The sequence below is a fragment of the Photinus pyralis genome, unplaced genomic scaffold, assembly GCF_008802855.1.
Source record: "Photinus pyralis isolate 1611_PpyrPB1 unplaced genomic scaffold, Ppyr1.3 Ppyr1.4_LG3b, whole genome shotgun sequence".
NCBI classification, from domain to species: Eukaryota; Metazoa; Arthropoda; class Insecta; order Coleoptera; family Lampyridae; genus Photinus; species Photinus pyralis.
In genome coordinates this window covers 12,270,140-12,291,438 of record NW_022170510.1, presented here as the reverse complement: position 1 = coordinate 12,291,438, position 21,299 = coordinate 12,270,140, and the positions used below count along the sequence as shown (strand labels likewise).

Here is a 21,299-nt window from a genome sequence, read left to right as displayed (position 1 = left end):
ATTCAGTAACACAACAGTAGTGATGGTAGGCCAAATGTTCTGTATTGATTCGGCGTTTCCAGTTCTTACAGCGGAGCCTGGTAATTATAGGAAGCCGTGTCCTGGCTGGCCCTGAAATGTAATCATTACATAAAGAATCACAAATATTTTTATAGGTTTCCAATTTTGATAATTAAATTAATTAAACGATGGAATGCCATTACGGACCCCTATTTCATCTTACCGTTCAATTGTTCACATTGTTAGCTATCAGATATACAGGGTGTTACAACAATTGTGGGCTGACTATATGCAGCCGGTTTCTACGACTAAAAATACGAGAAAAAGCTACTTGAATACTTTTAGTCAAAACGATAACAATAAAGGGAACTATTAAACTGAAATTATAATAAATATGACCTCCACGGCCAACAACACACATCTCAGCTCGTCGACTCACGGGCTGCCTCATATGCGCTCAAAAATGCCTGGTATTTCGAATTTACTGACATCCGTGTTTCCGTTTTTTAAAGCTTTTTTTTCTGATTTTTAGTCCACAATAAATATGAAAGGCCAGCTGTTATTTTTATTTATTCTTCAATTTTAAAATGAAATTGTGTTCCTCTTCCTTGCATCTTAATGATTTAAATGATGAAAAAGCAGTGTACAACCTTCCCTTCTTACCAAAAATCGACTGCACAAAAATTTCTCGGGAAAACACTTTTTCTTATTAATTTTGGTGCGTAGAATCCAAAACAATTCGTACTTTTTCGATCAGACTTCTCAATCAAAAGTTATAGACTAGAAACCAATTTCGAAAGAAAATTCAAAGGGCTGTAACTTTTGAACTAGTAGCCCAATCTTGGAACTGTTTGAAATTATGGATTCTACAGGCCACATTCTATAAGAAAAAATTTTTTCCGTGTCGATCTGAGACAATTTTTTTTTCGGGGCTCAAAAAAAGGCAGTGTATAACCTTCCTTTTTTACCAAAAATCGACTGCACCAAAATTTCTCGGGAAAACACTTTTTCTTATTAATTTTGGTGCGTAGAATCCAAAACAATTCGTACTTTTTCGATCAGACTTCTCAATCAAAAGTTATAGACTAGAAACCAATTTCGAAAGAAAATTCAAAGGGCTGTAACTTTTGAACTAGTAGCCCAATCTTGGAACTGTTTGAAATTATGGATTCTACAGGCCACATTCTATAAGAAAATTTTTTTTCCGGGTCGATCTGAGACAATTTTTTTTTCGGGGCTCAAAAAAAGGCAGTGTATAACCTTCCTTTTTTACCAAAAATCGACTGCACCAAAATTTCTCGGGAAAACACTTTTTCTTATTAATTTTGGTGCGTAGAATCCAAAACAATTCGTACTTTTTCGATCAGACTTCTCAATCAAAAGTTATAGACTAGAAACTAGGGAATGCAATACCGGGATTGCGGGATCCCGCAGCATTTTTGCGGGATTAATCCCGCACATAAATGGAGCGGGATCCCGCGGGATTTGCGGAACTGATGAAACTGATAACGGCGAATTATTTTTTAAATAATTGTTAAACTTTTTTCGTTAAAAATGTATTATGATTTTTGAGGCACTTTAGAAGACTTTTTTTGCTTTACAGGTAAGGTTTTTTTGAGTTCTAAGTTAGGCCGAAGGTACGTTTTTGTTAAATATTAGCGATTTATTTTAATACAGAAGTTAACCGCACAGAATTGCTTATTTGCCAATTTATTTAAAGTTTTGCTAGATCCCGCAAATACCGGGATCCCGCGGGATTAACATCTAACAATCCCGCAAATACCGGGATTGAGATTTTGCTGCGGGATTGCATTCCCTAGTCCGCACTGTTAAAAGCGCCTTAAAAATAGACAAACCACGTTAAATACCCTAAATAAATTCTCCCTGGGTATTTGACAATTCCCTTCAATCTTCCTAGATGTAAGAAAATACAAAACAAACCCTGGACATACAATTTTGACCCATTTTATGGACGGGTATTGAAATGCTACCTTGCGCTTAAGAAACCCGCTAAAGCAAGTGCCGTCCGGGGATGCGGGGGTGGCGGCATAGCTGAAATTCAACCTTAGGGTGTCTAGAACATCCTCTGGAAGTTTCATAAAGTTATCACAAAATGCAAGATTGAAAGATGGTCTCCTAGTTTGGTCCCTGTACTGCGGCCTCGAGGCCCTTTAACTGTATCTTTAAGATTTCTGTATCTTTTGAAGAAGTTTTACTAGGAGAACTTGGTTACTATCGTCAGGGTTATTTGTCATGAAAGTTTCCCGAGTTTTGATGGATAAATTGCAGGATCTGTAAGAATTCTAAGAAGCTCAAGTCTGAGAAGAGCTCGGAAGGGCCTGCGGTTGTTAGCCAATCGGATATCGTCAAATCTGTGGATCCCCCAATGTTTTGGATTGTAGATTCCGGTGCAATGCAGCATTATGACCATGAACTTTGTTTGCTTTTCTACTTCTGAGGTGTTTTTACCAGAAAATCATTCTGAATTACTTAACCCAAAACCAATGTATGGACTTAGATTGCAATATTTTCTGTGAAGAATCGTTCCATATTTTAAATTTACCGTTTAAGGAGATAAAATATTTTCTATCTAGCACAACATCACAAGGTTTTGAATAGCAACCAGTTTTCCGTAAAATTTTTGGGAAGGTTTCTCTGACTTTCCATTCACGAGGCAAAATCAATCATTCAAATTACAAAACACTTAAAGTTTCTAACAAGAAGACGATGTTAACTTATTGCAGTCACAAACGTACTGTAATTAATTTATCTAAAAGTAGGAATACGCCGTTTACGATTACATTTTCGCAAGTGGGTATGTATTTAAATTAGGTTGGTCATAAATTTTATAAAAACTAGATCCTTCAGCAGTTACACGCACCATAATCCTAATTAATTTCGTACATTTACCAAAAACTGTTAACCTTTTACTCGTTTCGTCAACTTGTTAGTAAAAATTTTCAAGTGGGCTTAGTTGCATCGATCATATCGACGTTAATTACTTTCGGCGAAATTACCCTTTTGTACGGATTAGCATATTTTAGCGTTCCTGGTGTTAAGTAACGCATGGGAACTTCGCGAGAAGAAAAGATGTATTGTCTTTTTAATTGCATAAGTGAAACTGAGAAATGAAAATTCGCTCTTTGTCCCAAATTAAGCAAAATAGGGAGATAAACGTCTGTAAAAGGAACAAGAAATTTGCCATAAGTGTGCACAGTACGAAATTGTAATATTTCAGTGAAAGTACAAAGGTGACAGGTCAAACTTGTCGGTCACACGGAAACAAATATAATAGTAAAAGTATTGTAATATTCATTAATCTGTGAGCGCACACCTTCTCAACTGTAACTAACAGAATTAACGCCTTTCTTTTTTCTAGTAGTTCATCTTGAAATGTTATACGAAGAGCACTCACGGATTATAATCCAACCGTTCACGGTTAACTAATCTTCTATCATAACAAATCTTTTTCAATCACCGCCATTTATTATTGCCCTCACGTACAGTGGGTTTTCTAGTTCTATTATGTAAGCGTTTATTATTTTATTAGTTTGATTATTTAAAGGAAGTTTTAGTATAAACAACTCCGGGCTGTTGTAACGAGATTGAAAGTGAAATACATTAAAGTGAAAACCACACTCATTATAAGAAAGAATCAAGTTTTAATGACTCCGCCGGTTAAAATTCTTTAAATAATAGAAACATCTGATTGTGATCATTAATGATCTAATCAGGTAGTTTATTAGTAAAAACTGTGCCGTATGAGAAATTTCAATATTAGCTGAACCATTGGAGGAAAAGCCAACAATAAAATTTCTCTTTCTATAATTAGCGAATATGTTTATTTTAGAACGTGTAAACAGGGTGAACTTGATATTTTCTTTTGTGCTTCGTGCTATTTTCCAAACGCGAATTCTGTCTTACTTGCGTTTAGTAAATGTACAGGTCGAACGAATGTATAACTAAGGAAGATGGATCTAATTTAAATCGAGACATTGCTTGGGGCGCCGAAAAAGCTCATTATTTTTATTTACATTTAGAATAATTGCGATCTGTTATTCTGGGCCTCAAGGCTCAAAATGTTTGCTACAGTTCACGATCAAGTTGCGCAACGACTTATAATGAAGACCATTCGGCATTCTTTATGTTTCTGAGAAGTGCACAGAACTTTTAAAGGCCCATGTAACTATGTCATTTTGGATACAGGCTGGAAATGATACACAATTATTTTCACGTTGTGCGGTCGTTCTTATTGGTCTAGTGTAACGCTATTGAGTAACAGCCACAGAAAATGTGATCTAAGATGACAACAATTCGACTATTCTGAAAGGTTTAATTGGAAGATCTATGCTAGTAAGTAAGTAAGTTGGGTGTTAAAATATACAAAAATGTGTGCTAGAAACCGAACATGACCCACTTTCATTCTGGCAATTGTTGAGGAAGAAGCTCTACGTATTGTGCATTTTGTAGACCATTGAATAATAAGTCATTTATTCAATATACTTCCACCAGAATTTACATTAAATAATAAAAGAAACAAGAAAAAGTATTGTCCAACGTAACGAAGTTCATTTTTGGCAAATTTAGGCGGCTGTTCCACCACTTAATCCTAAGATCATAAGTAAAGCTAACTGTCTACCAATGAAGAAATGATTATTTATAACATTTCGCGGTTTTATATGAAAAAGAAGACTTTTGGTTAAATAAGTAGGTATAGGTAGTGTAAAAAAAAATTGGTCATTTAAAAGAGCATTACCACTGTATTGTTCAAACATTTCATTTTCCACATGGGTAGGTAAATATCAACACATTTAATTAAAAACTAAAATCACTTACTAAGAAAACTAACAGATAACAATACAATACTAACTGTTTTAATAGTTTACGTAAAAGGTTACAAACATTAAATTTGTTCTCAATTTTTCTCTTTTCTAACATCCATCGCAATTTAGGAGTCCACATGACAAAGATCTTTTCATCATAAGAAGTTTTTGTATTTAATGAAAAGCATGGTGTGATCTTTACACATTTAAACTATCATCAAATATGAATTCTTACCCATTCTTAATTCATCTAGTGTTCTATGACCAAATTGATATTTTATTTCTGGAATCTACGACGGTGTCATTATGACAGATTTAGCATGTCCACTTTCATAAGCTCTCATGAATGCATAAGGCTTTCTTCAGAAACGGCGGTAATCCTGCACAGTGCACGGTTCTGTCTGAATGATTTGAAACATTTTCATGTAAATAAAATCCTCTTCAGAATCGCGTGAATACCGCCGCAAAAGTGCACTTTTATTTTTTCAAAGTGAAAGTGCACATAAGCTGCAGTACAATAGTCACTTTGACAGCGGCAAAACTTACCTACAACTTTTACAGCAACAAATATGCTCCACGATAAACGATCATTTCTGCGCCGTAGTTTTCAACGAAAATCTGACATTTATTATTATATGGGCACAGTTTGACACGAAAAGGTATATTGATTATAAAATCAAATTTTTTCTTTCTTTAACACTTTAACATTGAAATTACTGTTGCTGATTATAGGAGCACAAAAAATAGTGTAAATAACACAGGACTAAAGTCCGACCTAATCCCTTAGGATTATAAACCACAGACTTTAGCCCCTTGGTCTTAACTCCATAATACACTATTCCAAAACTTTGTCTTTTATTATTATCCTGTTTACCTTTTTCATTCCAAAACCCTGGCAAACGATTTTAGTTCTGGTCAAGCAATTTTTGTTTGCTAATTAAATGATTTTTTAAGATTTATTTATCACTTATGATTTCATAAGAGCTTTGTACTTTACCGTTGAGTGAAAAAGAGTAAAGAGGCGCAATTGTAATATAAGATTGTGTTCCATATTTCCATCTCACTCGCTGAAGTTTCCCATATCCAAACAAATTCACAAACCAAGTGCTGCCGTAACATTTTTATTCTGGACTTATACGAACGACTTTTGTCTGCAAAATATAAAAAACACTTTATGGAAATTCTATCCGAGGAAATCCTGGCGAAATAGTGAGACTTAGATGTTTAATAAATGGTACTTTTGTATAAAAATTCGGGGAATTTAAGAATCAGGAAGCTATGAAAAAATTAGAAGCAATTTTGAGAAAAGCGTGCAAGAGGATTTAGCAGAAAAATAGTAAATTTTGGATGAAACATTTTCGAATAACTTAAGGCAATTTGGACGATACTCCAGGACATTCTGAAGAAATAAGCAGAACATTTTTGGAGAATGAAAGGAAAGTTATTAGAAAATGATACAAGCTGATTCAAATTCGACAGCCACCATGGGGATCTCGGGAACCGTAAGAGATAGAAGTAGTTTAAATTTGGCAACCCGGCTTAACCCGGTATTTTCTGTTTTCCTTTGTCATTTTCTTTTTTCATTTATTCTTTTCTAATTTTTTGTGAGGTGATGTTAAATTGCGAATTTTGATTTTGTTACATACATGGCAAGGTTAATTAATTAAACGTAGGTGTATTAATTTTAGTTAAATTTGAAGTATACTCGCTATTCCACTTACTTTATTTGTTTAAACTTTGTCCTGTATTTGAATTTTCTGTAAGGACAATAAAGTTATTATTATTATTATTATTAACGAAATGCAGTTTTTAAACTGAAACAATTTTGATTACTTTCGGAGATATCCGGAAAAAAACGAAATTTTGCAAAATCATTTTAATTTCATACCGAAAGTATTTAAAAAGATATTTCAAAATAAATGACACATTATTATCTCTACAAGATGGTATTTTAAAGGGCAAGTTTGACGTACCGTCTCCAGTCAACAATCATCAACTTTGTTTTTTCTTATAGAAATCATTTTTACTTTTTGTGTCATTTTGTAGAAAATTTTTTTCCGATTTCAAAAATGTTATAAAATCGCGACAACTTTAGCTGGAGCGATTTTATCTTATGCTTTTGATCGAGAGTTTTTTCCAGGAGGCAACAAAATTTGAGTGCATTAAAAATAAAATTATCCTGATTTAAAACAAAGATCGAGTGTACTTTAGAGAGATTAATACCAGACAGTAAATTTCACAACCACTATATATTTAAGGCATCCCTATCGCTGATAAAAAGTTACCTAGCTTTTAATCACTTAAAAAATCGTCTAATTGGTTAGAATTTGAAACAATCACCAAGCTGATTGGTCGTATATTAATGGAGTGTATTAATCATATTAAAACAATAATTGCTTTACATTAAACAACTGCAATACACGAAAAACTAAATTAAACAGATAGCTCTTTGATCTCTGTAACAGAGCTTTGATCATTATTTTTTGGGGACAAAGATTTCCTTCATCGCCTTAAATTTTTCCCAATTTACATAACATTTCTCCAGATTAATGTAAAATGAGCAACGTTACTTCCCTACAGAAACCTTTTATTGCCTCAAAATTTCATATTATTTCCCTAGAATTTCCTAATATTTGCTTTGAAATTTCTTCCCATTTCCCCAAAATTTCCTAATATTTTCCCAGAATTTCCGTTAATTTCGTCCATTTCCTACATTTTCCTCGCAATTTCCTATATGAAGGATAAGAATTTCGTAATCAACCCCTCAAAATGGAATTGTGTACGAATGAAAATCGACCGTAATTACTAATTATTGAAGATGTAACATCCAAATTACCTTGAATTCTGTAAAAGCTCAACACCAATATTCCATTGGGATTTATGGCCGTTTGCACCGACACATTTAAGCGGAGCTTAGCTTAAGTGTAGTTAAAATCCATGGTAACGATTATTGCAACAATGGTTGTCATGCATTTTAATTAATTTTGTCGGTGCAAACGGCCATTATACATCCATGTTGAGCACTATAACTGGGGAGAATAGGATACTCTTTACGAAGCCTCTTATAAATTGGTCAAGTTGCACCTCTCACTATTTTTCAATGGATTTACCGAGAAAATTTGGTATAATAATATAAAGAGGAAATATTAAAGTGGGTTCTCTTCACCATTTTCACTTGAAGAAAATGTTTATTTAAAGAACTTGTAAAAGTACATCAGTTTCATGTAGAGAAGTGTGATTGTTCACCAAGCTTAAAAAATGTTCCAAATGCGATTCCCTGTGGACCGCGACTTGATATCCTGGATAGGGTGTCCTCAAGTACTCCTCCACGACGGAACTACTCGAAGGTATTGGAATTTCTAATGAATATCTTCTTAAGCCTAGCAATAAGGTTGGGATTTGATTAAGTTCAATATTCCGTATGTCCATTGTTGACTTATACGACCACAGCCTGCCCGTTTTTTGTTTTACGGACAATTTAAACGATCTACGTAGATAGTATCTAAAGGTACAATGAAATAGTGCAACAGAAATTGAAAGCTCACCGATTGGCTAGTATACCGATGCGGTGTAGTTTTTTACACTTCTTCACGATTTTGTTTACACCCGCACTGCATTTGCTGCGCTCGCAAAAGCCGCCATTAATTATTTTGAGTTTCCGCAGATCTTTGCTCGCTTTTCCTATCTATATAGATGTATAGAACGTGAAAACATTCGAACTTACCGTTTTAAGTATACGAGATAAACCCGATCGGCACGATATTGTGACGTCTTTTAGTTTAGGAGACGAGTTGATTATATCACAAATCTGCCGCGTATTCTGCGATTTCGAATCTGCTATTCTTAACCTTTTTACATCCAGGGTCGGTTTTGGAGTTAAAAGGTTCCACCTTCTGCAGACATGCCGTGCGATATCTAGAATTTCTATGTTGCTCAAAAATGAAAATATGTACAGCAGTATCTCGGTTGGTAAAATGTTGACAGGTGTCGATTTACGGTTAATGAGCACTTTGTCACTGAAATTTTTATTATTGTGCGGGGCCATTTTAATTTAACATGTATGATAGACTAAAAATTCGTTGGCAGATGACGGGAAATTATTTAGTTCATTTGTTCGCAAACCGCTCGATCTTGAGTGCAGTTAAAATGCGACACCCATATAAATGTATCGTAGAGTCGCGTCGTTCCGTTGCAGTGCCGATCCGCCTACTAGTGCGGTGTTACCTTTAGAGTTTAGACGCCCAAGAATAACTTAGAATTCCCTTTAGAAGAAAATTTTAGATTTAGACCAAGGGTAAAAGAGCTTTTGCGTGGTGCTATATCGATCAGTCTATGTCTAGGTATAGCATCGAACCTCTCTTTGAGCGTTAAAATACGAAATTCCCACCAAAGTTGTGATCTGGACGATATTAAAGATGAACTACTGGACAGGAAAAAAGAGGAGAGTTCCAGCTTTGATCGCAATAGTGTGCGAGCTCTCTGTTCAATTTTTATGTTTGTTTTTAAAGTTCAATGAAATTTTTCCCAAATTAAATGCGTCACCTAGGGAATGAAGTATTATTTTATTACGCAATCGAACTCATAGAATTGAGATTGTATTTGGAATTTTAACTACGCTGTGTTGTATCTTGTTACGAATAATTACAAGAAATGCTTAGAACACATTTTATAATAAAAATTACATTTCAAAAAACTCTCATGACAGATGCCTACTCCGACATAAATACAACATCTTCCTTTTTTTTTCTAAAACAAACAAATCAAAACAAACTAAAACAAAACATTATTATGAGATTACATAAAATAATCTTTAAAGTTAGTCGGTAATTTAACAATCCGACCACTGTGTGTAACAGTTTGTTTAATATTAGAATCAGGAATTAGGTCATTTGTAGAATCAATTTCAATGGTGGTTTGATTGTTAATAGTTTCTAAGTTATTATCAGTGGTGTTATCAGAAGAACAATCCATATTTTGACTTTGATCATGATCATTTGAGCAGTTTGATGAGTTGTTAATTTCAAATTTTGTATTAGTTGGTTTTAGTTGGCTAAAGTTTCTTCTAACAACATTGTTCTTATTATTAATTACATTAAAAGATCTAGGAGTGGAATGATTACCAACTACTTGTCCTTTTTCCCAAAACTGATCTTTTATAAGAACATTATCACCTGCTTTCAAATTTTGGTTAAAATTGTTGGCACTTTTATCGTGGTTTCGTTTAAAATTTTCCTGTTTGGCTAAAAGTTTTTTATGTGCATCCTTAGGATTTGCGGGTTTTAGTAATTGTGTGTGAATAGGAAGCTTGGTTCTGGTTAGTCTATTCATGAGCATTTGACTTGGCGATATTCCAATACCCGAAACGGGAGTATTTCTAAACTCCAATAATGCGAGGTGGATATCAATATTGTCGTGAGAACATTTCTTGAACATTAGTTTAGCAGTTTGAACTGCACGTTCTGCTTGACCATTACTGCGTGGATATTTAGGAGAACTTGTGCAAAACTGGAAATTCCACTCTTTGGAAAAGTTCTTGCATTCAAAGGAAGAAAAAGACATACTGTCACAAATTACTGTGTTGGGAATACCAAACCTCGCGAACAATATTTTGAGGTGTTTAATAATTTCTGATGAGGTTTTGTTTTTTAATAGAATGATCTCGAGCCATTTCGAGAAATAATCTTGTACAATAAGATAGCTATTACCTGCATAATCCATTATATCACAAGCTATTTTATAAAATGGTATATTTGGTATCTCATGTGGAATCAATAAATCCCTTTGTTTAGCAGTTTGGTAACGTTCACAAACATAACAATTAGATATCATATTCTGTATGTTGCTTGACATGCCTGGCCAAAATACAATTTGTCTAGCACGTTGTTTGGTCTTAACAGTACCAAAATGAGGCTCATGAAGAAGCCGTAAAATATAGAATCTAAGTTTATCCGGGACTATTAATCGGTGGTTTATAAATAACAAGCCATCTTCGACAGATAATTCTGCTTGAAACTTATAATAGTATTTAATTGAACCGTCCATTAGTTCATTACGTTTAGGCCAGCCATTTATAATATAGAACATTACCTTTGACAAAACTGGATCATTGGCAGTAGCCTGTATAAATTCCAACTTTTTAGCATCTGAAATACTTAAATTTTTGCTTAAAGTATGAACAGTTTCAGAAATCCATTGATCATCACCTTCGCTCTCTGGAAAATTTAGGTAAAATCGTGAAAGCAAGTCGGCAATAAACATATATTTTCCTGGTAAGAAATTTAACACTGTAATTTTATTCTCATTCTTTGCAAACGCGATGAGGCAATATCTCCAATTTTTTTATTCATCAGAGTTACCAAAGGTTTGTGATCAGTATTTACCTTTATTTCGCGACCATAAATGAAGATATGAAACTTGTTTACTGCAAAAACAATAGCGAGAAGCTCCTTCTCTATTTGGGAATAATTTTTCTCACTAGAACTCAAATTACGAGAAGCAAATGAAATTGGTTTGTCATCCTGAAGAAGACAGCACCCCAGGCCATCTTTGGATGCATCGGCTTGTATGGTGATTTTTTTTAATGAATCCAAGTTAGCTAACACTGGAGCATTAGAAATTATGTTTTTTATTTTATCTAGTACAACCGAGTGTGCAGTTAACCATTTAAATTCAACTTTTTGTTTTAATAATTCACGCAATGGAGAAGTTATATCGGCTAAGTTCGGTATAAACTGTCGCAAATAATTTATCATTCCTAAAATACTTTGCAGTTCTTTTACATTTGTGGGATCTTTTAATCCTTTAATTGCTGCTATTGTATTTGGATCAACTGACATTCCATCCTCCGAAAAGATATGACCAAAATAATTAACTGAGGGTTGCTTAAATTGAACCTTGCTAGGATTAAATTTAACTCCATTTGCAGTAGCTCTATGATCACGGAATTTAAAATTCGATCAAGTTTCCAAAGATTCTTTCATTAATGGCTTGAAAATATTCTGGCGCCATATTAAGCCCAAAAGGCAAACGATTAAATTTGTAACAACCAAAATGCGTAGCAAATGTACAAAGATCACTAGACTTTTCAGTAAGTTCTACATGCCAAAAACCTTCCTTTAAATCGAGCACTGTAAAAACTTTTTTCCTTTAAGGTTTCCAATTATATCTTGAAGAGTTGGAATAAGGACATATGCAGGTCTTTTAATTTCTAAATTTAAATCACGAGGATCCAAACAAAGTCTTAAGGAGCCATCCTTCTTTTCAACAATCACGATATTATTAACCCAACCAGACGGTTTATCAACTTTTGAAATAATTTTTCTATTTTCTAGGATATCAAGGTTTCCTTTAATTTGTCGCGAATAGCAAATGGTACCCTTCTAGGAGGGTTAATGACCGGTATGGCTTCATTGTTTGGATTTCACATTTATTCCTAAACTTACCCAGACCTTGAAATAATTCTAGATTATTCTTAATAAATTCATCCTTAGTCATAAACTTACCCAAGGCATCTACTTTGCGTGCAATAAGATTTAACTTAATACAAGACTCAAGTCCTAATAACGGAGAAACAATTTTGTCTACAATTATGAAGTTATCAGTAAATTCAACGGTTACACTGAACTTTTAGTGGAACAATGCCTAGAGGTTTTAAGACAGTACCACCAAATGCCTCCAAAATTATGTATTTTGTAACTGAGACTCTGGAACACCTACTTCACTTAACATTTTACGCGACAGGACATTCACATCTGCACCAGTGTCTAGTTTAAATTTAATAGGCACATGATCACCAACGTTCACATTTTGAAACCATGACTTAATTGACAAAACCTTTTTGTTCTGATTTCTTACCCCAATGCTGTTAATGGTGAACACCAATTCGTCAGGTTGCTCATTCTGTTCTTGTAGCACCTTCACATTTTTTACTTGACAGGAAACTGCAAAATGATTTAACTGTCCACATTTATTGCAGCTTCTCCCAAAGGCAGGACATTCACGAACGCCATGAACAGTCTGACATCTTCTACATTCAAACCTTTCACTACTCGTTTTGGAAACAGACTTATAATTTCGGTTTGCTGACTTTTTCTTAATGACCTCAACTTCGACTGAAGCCCCTTGCAAATTTCTAGCTTGAGATTTTGAAATTTCTGCAGCTCGACATAAATTCACAGCCTTTGCCAAATCAAGATCCTCTACCCGTAACAATCTTTCCTGCATGACCTTGTCATAAATCCCTAAAACAATTCTGTCTCGGACCATCTCATCACTTAATAATCCAAATTCGCAGGACTTGGATAATTTCTTGATATCAGTTAAGAACTGATCAAACCCTTCTCCTTCTTGCTGCACTCTACTAAAAAATTTAAAACGCTCAAACACGATATTTTTCTTGGGACTACAATGGTCATCGAAAGCTTTTAATACTGCTGGAAATGACACCATGTCAGTTTCGGACAATGTAAAGGTGTTGTATACTTCCACAGCATCTTCACCAATTATATTTAATTGAATGGCTATTTTTGTTTCATCGTCCTTTGTTGACTTATCGGAAGCTTTCAGGTAAATTTCAAAATTTTGTCTAAATTTACGCCAGTTTTCACTTAAATTTCCCTGTAGTGACAAATTAGCTGGAGGTTTGAATTCCATTTCGGTTTTTCTTCTTATAATTAGGTTCAGCTGTTCAACAATACACTTATTTGATGTTTCGGAACCTATACTTCTTGAAAACTTTGCTCAGTTTAATAAACTAACTGCCCCGACTGCGCCATGTTGTATCTTGTTACGAATAATTACAAGAAATGCTTAGAACACATTTTATAATAACAATTACATTTCAAAAAACTCTCATGACAGATGCCTACTCTAACATAAATACAACACGCTGAGTTTATAAAAGAGGTGTTTAGTATCGGGGGCGTGAAGTCCTTCAAACCAGTTATAAAATTTATTTTGGGAATAAATATACTGAAATTTTTGGTTTTTTTATAAAAAATTGGTGATATATTCCCTATATTGGGGGAGGTTGGATGTATGTAGCTTTTATTCGTAAAGAAATACGAAAAAAATTAGTTGTAATAACACAAGTAAGCGGAAGGTAATTGTTAAAAGTTCCCATTCGATTAAAGCTAGTCGGTGTAACTCATTATTTCATAAATTTTAAAACAATTAATTCAAAATTATGTAACTAACCGTTACAAGAGACAAACGCTACTACATAGTTACTTAGTCTTCGAATTACAAACTAAAAATAGGTATTATTAGTGCCCAATGCTCCAAAATAGAACGTTTCATTTTTCAATTTTACCACTTTATGGCAAGGTAGATATTTTTTTAATCGTCACAGTAGCATTTTTCATTCACAATGATTCCGTGTAAGTGTCACTTTCACGAATATTCTGTTATGGTCGATGATGGATTCGACTTTATAGCTTTCTATAAAACGGGATTTATGGATGGATATTGATGACGAATATATGCATAATGACTCTGTTCACTTTTCTTTAACGGTGACAAACAACACGTTGTAATAAATCGATATGCAGACAAACGTAGTGTGGGACTGAGATTACAATTTTCCTAGCAAATGCGAGCTTGTCATAAATTATACGGTAAAATTTATTTAACAATTCCTTGTTTCCATAAGGAAATGGACGCATAATACAAAAGACATAAGTATGGATCTAACAGCCTTTTTTTTCTTAAAGGAACTATACATTGGAACCCTCTGTAGTCCTTGAGCAAGTTCAGTGTGAACTAAACGGTGTCAAAATTGTTGTTAGAACGCTAAATCGTCATTGGATCATCAGATAAAAATGGAAATGTTGCACAGTGTTGCTGTGACCGACCCAGATTTAGTGCAATATTACTAAATATTGCTCCCCTTGGATGTTTGAATTCATAATCTACGTCTCCTATTTTATAACGTATACAATAATAGCTTCCCATTACTTTTAATACCTTATAATTTACTTCAATATTCACTGTACTAAAACGCCAACTTCCTATAATAGTACCTACCTCAATATAGCCATTATAGGTGATTGAACATGCAATTTACAATTTTATAACCTTATAGTGATGATAAACGCATAGGCCACGTTTATTAAATTCGCATCATATCTAAAGGCCACTTGAGCTAACAGATCATTTTATATGACCATGTGTGTTAAATTAAGTGTATCTAAATAATGATTTTACCACGATTTGTTATAATGTTCATCTTAAATGATTATTGAGATTCTGAATTCTAATCTGAAGGTAACACCGAAAATTCATCAAACATCTGATTAGCTCAGTTGTAGAACCAGTGTTTTATATGTTACGGATAAAGTGTTCACTTTAGTTTATACACTAGCTAGTAAACTATCCAAACGTATGGCTATTTTGATGGAAAATTATCGTTTCGCTAAAATAGCTACAACTGTTGGTTGGTTTGTGAACTATCCAGGTAGTTTATCGCCCAAGTACAAACCGCCAGAAAATTATATATATTAACCAGAATTTTTAGCTAGTTCACAAACTATCCACAATGGTGTAAACTCAAATCCGTAGTAATACATAATAACCAATTCGTTAGGTACAAAGTAACACTTAAAAATAAGTAAAAAAAATGACAGAAATAATAAAATCTATTTTTAATCAAGAATTATTTTACTATCCTGAACTAAATTAACCAAAGAGGATTGGTTAGTTTACATACTAACCAACGAATTGGTTATTATGTATTACTATTATACCCTGTTTTTTTAACTAGGAAGACGGATTTAAAAGTTCCTGCAAAAAATCTTAGTTTCTATTGGCTCGCGCTGCGCCCGTTTTACACCCAGGTAAAATTGCTATTGACATGATTTAACTGTCAAATTTAATCGCGATTCTCGTCCTAACTGTTGTAATTATTTTTGAGTTTTTGAGTGTTCTTAGTCCATTTGCATAAATTTTAATGAAAAAAAAAACAGTCCTTTTAAGAACTAAAGTTGATATTTCGCGTCCTAAGTGTACTGGCATTAGTGATGAATTCAACTCCAAGTAGGTACCAGTAAAGCCAGCTTGTCTCCTTTGAAAAAACGTAGTTGCTTAAACTTGGGTCATTTTATCAGTCTCCGAGAAGCAGTTTATTATAAACACATAAACAATTAATGTTGTATGATACTGCGGATATGAATTTTGCGACGCTTGTGTTGAAGATTGCATCAACCACAGGTAACGTAAATAATGATGTATTGGTTCTTAAAGTATGACACATATTAGGAGTTGCACGATCTACAGTATACCGGATAATTAAAGAATATCCAAATACTGGGATTGTTACCCCTTCGAAACGTTCCGGTGGTCATAACGCTGTTGCAAATGTGAGCTCTGACCATTGGCGGAATTGTGTGCAACACGTTATTAAGGAAGAAAATAAGATGTGTAGATTGGATGGTCTAATGGATACACTTATAGAACCATTAATTATTTCACTCGAATTGGAGGACAGTGACAGTTTTAGTGAACTTTTGGAAGACAGTGACTAAATCGCTTATACATAAAGCAGTGAACTATGCTTTTTAATAATATGAGTATAATTCCATTGTTCTGAATTTGTTCAATAACTTAACATTTGTTGTAAATTGTAATGTTGATTGTGTAGTATTACAACTGATAAAACATTTAAAACTACAATTCAAAATAATGTTTCAAACGCCAAAAACTGTATGCAGGATTATTACCTATTACCTACTTATTATAATTCGCTTTTAAAAGTATGATGTATGCATAATATAAAGGAGTTCCTGCCAAATAATATCCCAAAAGCATAAATAATGAAATCTATCCAAATGTGAAAGAAAAGCACATCACGCAGCACACAATACATGTCTGTATAAAATGAGTCTATTATTTTTGTTACTAGATTCTAATGACATTTTCAGTGTAAATCAGGTTTTTAAATCCGTCTTCCTAGTTAAAAAACAGAGTATAGGACTATTGAGTTCACACTTTATCCAACTATACATACTGTGGATCTGGATAGTTTGTGAACTAGCCAAATAGTCTGGTTAATTTACATAATTTTCTTGTGGTTGGTACTTTGGCGATAAATTTTGCATAGATATGGAGAACCTTTAAAAATGAAACTAAACTGATAAGTCCCTTAAGGGATTGAACTACAATATTTTCAAGACGGCACATTTGCAAATACCGGTAGTAGCCATCGACTTTGTTATTTTAAATAGGGAGCCCCTATTTTTTCTAAACTTTCGGATTGTACATCGACTTTGGAGTATATCAGCGATACCCCATAGTTGACAATTTATTTTAATTTCATATTACGAGTGTAAAAAGGGTCATATGAGAAGACAAAACCACACAATGAAGAATCGTTCAAAATAAAATTCACGACATATTTAATAAAGTTTTAATTTACGGATTTAATGAAGAAACTCAACAATTGAAAAAATAAACATAACATAAAAGTAACAAAAGTATCGAATATCTACATTTGAAAATGTGTTCGAATATTCCTCTCTCTTGGTTTAAACATGTTTGTAGCCTTTCTATGACATTTCCAGGACTTGCCCTTCTTCCGAAAATAAAAAATTACAACAACCAATCATACAAAGTTGACAACAAATAGAGAAACAAAACTATCCTATCAAGGAATGTTATTAGGCCAAGAAAATAAAGGCAGATTAATTTTTCTAAATCAATTTGTTATCAGACATTAAGAGATAAATCCAAACTGAAATTCCAGGAAAAAATAAAATTTCATCTCTCTTAACTACACAGAAAAAGCGATAAATCACATCTACATGTCAATTAAATTAAGGATTTACATTTGAGAACCGATAAAGACTCAAACATTCTCAAAGCTGTTGTTGTTACAGCTATCGGATAAAGTTCCTACATGTTGGCTCTTGAAGTTGAATTTCTCGCACCCAAATAGTACTTGGCCAAGAATACGTTTTAACGCACCAAAGTGGTACGCGAAGTAGGCTAACAATAATGCCGGCTCTTCCACATCGTTAACTATTTGTATTTTGCCCGCTATCTTCTGAATGCAACAACGTCGACTAACGTGCCCTACTAACCAATAGAAAACCCGCATTTCGGCTTTTTCAGCCAACTTAAAATGAAACCGACACTTTTTTGAGGATCAAAGACATCGAGGCAACGGCCCAGACCATTCCTAAATACGGTCGTCTCTTTATCGCGAAGCATTACTACGTGGGTTTTATCGCTATACCTACTTACGTTCAAGTTTTGTATGAAGCGGTATGTGTGTAGATCTCCATATGTTAACAAAATTCAAACTCGAAAATAAACCTTTTGAAACTGCAAACCCGTTACACCACCCTTTATTATTTCAAACAAATTCCCCTACGCTAAATTTGAAGCGAACGATTGTCAAGAAGGAAACGGCAATTTGTACACTAATAATAGCTGCATTAAATTTGTTTTAATTTAACACTGACCAATGTGCCTAAAATTCACGATCCTCCTCTGAAATTGCTGCAGGGTCTTCAAAGTATAACAAAGTCTACATAGTGCATATACAACAAATTAAGTGAAATCAATTAAATAAACAAATATTCACTTGGAGCTTACAATTAAAATGAAGCCCAAAAACATTAAGGAAAAGGCAATCGTAATTTACGTGGGTAGGGTTTTGAGACCTCCGCACAGAATGCAATTTTACTTAAGTAGACGAAATGAAAGAAAAATCAGAGTGCCTTTTAAGACACCGATACGAAAAAATGAGTATTATTCGAGTACCAAAAAGGAAGACAGAGATGTAATATAAAGAAAACAATGTAATATTTTGTGTAGCATTTAAAAAAGCAACGGCGACGAAATATCTCTCCGCTACGAAACGACAAATTTACATTTTCTGTATTTAACTACGGGCAAAAAACAGAAAATTCATTCATTCTTGTTACTGTAATAACCCCGGTATTTTGCTTTAGGCGGTCATAGGGTTCAAGTTAGGGTTTCTCTTACTAAAATTGTATTAGACGGTAATGTCACATACATTTATGTGTATGTTCTAATGTATGTATACGGAAGTTAAATCCATACATAATAAAAGAATAAAAACATTCGCGGATATGGTAATTACTTTCACAATTAAAATAATACATCAATAAAGTAATTTGCATAAAAGAGCAATAATAATTACCAATGGTCGCGTCATTGATCCATGATCATGGCATATTCGTAGCCTTTATTACGAAACAACAATTGTCAGGTATTTGAATATGTAATTATGTTTGATGCTGCGAATGCCATAATTCAATTCAAATATTTCGGCATTCACTTGCATCGAAATTGCTTTCACTCGATTTTGTCTTGGGATGCATTTCCACGACTATTAGTTTACATAATAGGCGAGTATAAATGCTCTGGGTGCCGGTGACATGTTTGTTGATTCTAATGGTTGCCTTTATGACAACGCCGGAGTTTCTTCGCGAAAATTAAGACGAATTGCCGCGATGATGTTGCAATGTTTCAAGCACGTAACATTAAGTTCACGTCGGTTCTCACGAGCGGTAAGAAATCGGGGTCGTCGGTTTCATTCATTTAGCACTTATCCTCAAATGAGCAATTTACAGCAAAAGGACTTTTTCTAACAATTCAGGCATTATTGCAGTTAGCATTTGTGTTAAGCGGATTTAGCTAATTACGCTGAGACAGACATCCTTGTGCCCTTAACTAAAATAAGACCCATTGAACCGTTGCTAATTCTTAGTGTTTTTGATGATCTGAAGCAACTCATAGGGCAAGGTTGATGGAACAACTAGCTGTGGCTGTTAGTTGAATGTTACTTGGTCAGGGTTATCGATTTACAATTGAGTTAAGTGCAATTTATACTTTTGCATGCATTTTAAGAAAATAACCTTCAATCATTTTGATTAGTCGAATCTAACATAGAAAAAGTAAAAATGCGCCATAAACTCGGAATAAGAGGCGCATCCTTGGGCTTCATGCACCAAAAAAACCTCCCTAACTCCTTATCAAAGGAAAATTATAACATGTTTCCCTACCCTTGTTTTCCAATAATGATACAATGGGTTAGTTGCAAATAAATCCAGGGGCGGACTGGGTACTTACGGGCCAGGTGGAATTGCATAGGTTACGGGCCATTAAAGTATTAGTGTAGTAATAAGGTGGCGAGGGGGGGGGGAGGCTCTGCGGTGCACCACAAAAACATTTTTTTGCTTCATTTTAGTACTCCAATTTCGGAAATCAATTACATTAATTTATTTTTTAAATTGCAGCTGATAATTAAAACTTTTAATTGAGACGTCCGATCGAAAAAGTACGATTTGTTTTGGATTCTACGCACCAAAATTAATAAGAAAAAGTGTTTTCCCGAGAAATTTTGGTGCAGTCGATTTTTGGTAAAAAAGGAAGGTGCCTTTTTTTGAGCCCCGAAAAAAAAATTGTCTCAGATCGACCCGGAAAAAAAATTTTCTTATAGAATGTGGCCTGTAGAATCCATAATTTCAAACAGTTCCAAAATTGGGCTACTAGTTCAAAAGTAACAGCCCTTTGAATTTTCTTACGAAATTGGTTTCTAGTCCATAACTTTTGATTGAGAAGTCCGATCGAAAAAGTACGAATTGTTTTAGATTCTACGCACCAAAATTAATAAGAAAAAGTGTTTTCCCGAGAAATTTTGGTGCAGTTGATTTTTGGTAAAAAAGGAAGGTTATACACTGCCTTTTTTTGAGGCCCGAAAAAAAAAAATTGTCTCAGATCGACCCGGAAAAAAATTTTCTTATAGAATGTGGCCTGTAGAATCCATAATTTCAAACAGTTCCAAGATTGGGCCACTAGTTCAAAAGTTACAGCCCTTTGAATTTTCTTTCGAAATTGGTTTCTAGTCAGGGGCGGGCCATGTGGAATTGCATAGGTTACGGGCCATTAAAGTATTAGTGTAGTAATGAAGGTGGCGGGGGGTAGCTCTGCGGTGCACCACAAAAACATTTTTTGCTTCATTTTAAAGTACTCCTTTTTCGGAAATCAATTACAATACAGGTTTTTTTAAATTGCAGCTGATAATTAAAAGTCGCATATCATTGTATTTCATCACTTTCATGCTACGACAAAAAATGATAAATTCATTGTAAAACACTTCAATTAAAACAGAATTTTTTAATTTTTTAACAACCTAACATCAACTCCAATTAGAGAAACGTGTTAATAACTTATTAATAGTGCAAGAAACTAAATACAGCACATACTTATATATTTCCAACGGGCCATTATGACGTACAGGCCAGGTGGCAATTGCCACCCGCCCCCCCGGGCCAGTCCGCCCCTGAATAAATCCATATTCCCCTAAATATGCGCAATACATTTTAACACTAACATAAAAATGTGTTTCTGTAACAGACTGTGAGTTCTCGATAATTGTCTGTACAGTGCGGTCCAATTTCGATGGGTTTAAACGGGTAACTTTTTTATTTTTTTATTGGCGACCCCTTTTTT

At 34.1% G+C, this 21,299-nt stretch overlaps 2 protein-coding genes across 4 annotated transcripts in view; one reads left to right on the top strand and one right to left on the bottom strand.

Moving 5' to 3' along the window:
* LOC116167064 overlaps nucleotides 1-21,299 on the top strand; it is a 46,375-nt gene that overhangs the window by 17,962 nt on the left and 7,114 nt on the right. The window lies entirely within an intron of this gene.
* LOC116167065 lies at nucleotides 8,004-8,956 on the bottom strand. The gene is made up of 3 exons (XM_031482302.1): nucleotides 8,548-8,956; nucleotides 8,369-8,508; nucleotides 8,004-8,325 (listed from the first exon to the last, which is right to left on the bottom strand). Exons 1-3 carry the CDS (start codon nucleotides 8,866-8,868, stop codon nucleotides 8,016-8,018), a joined length of 771 nt encoding a protein of 256 aa, XP_031338162.1. The 5' UTR covers nucleotides 8,869-8,956; the 3' UTR covers nucleotides 8,004-8,015.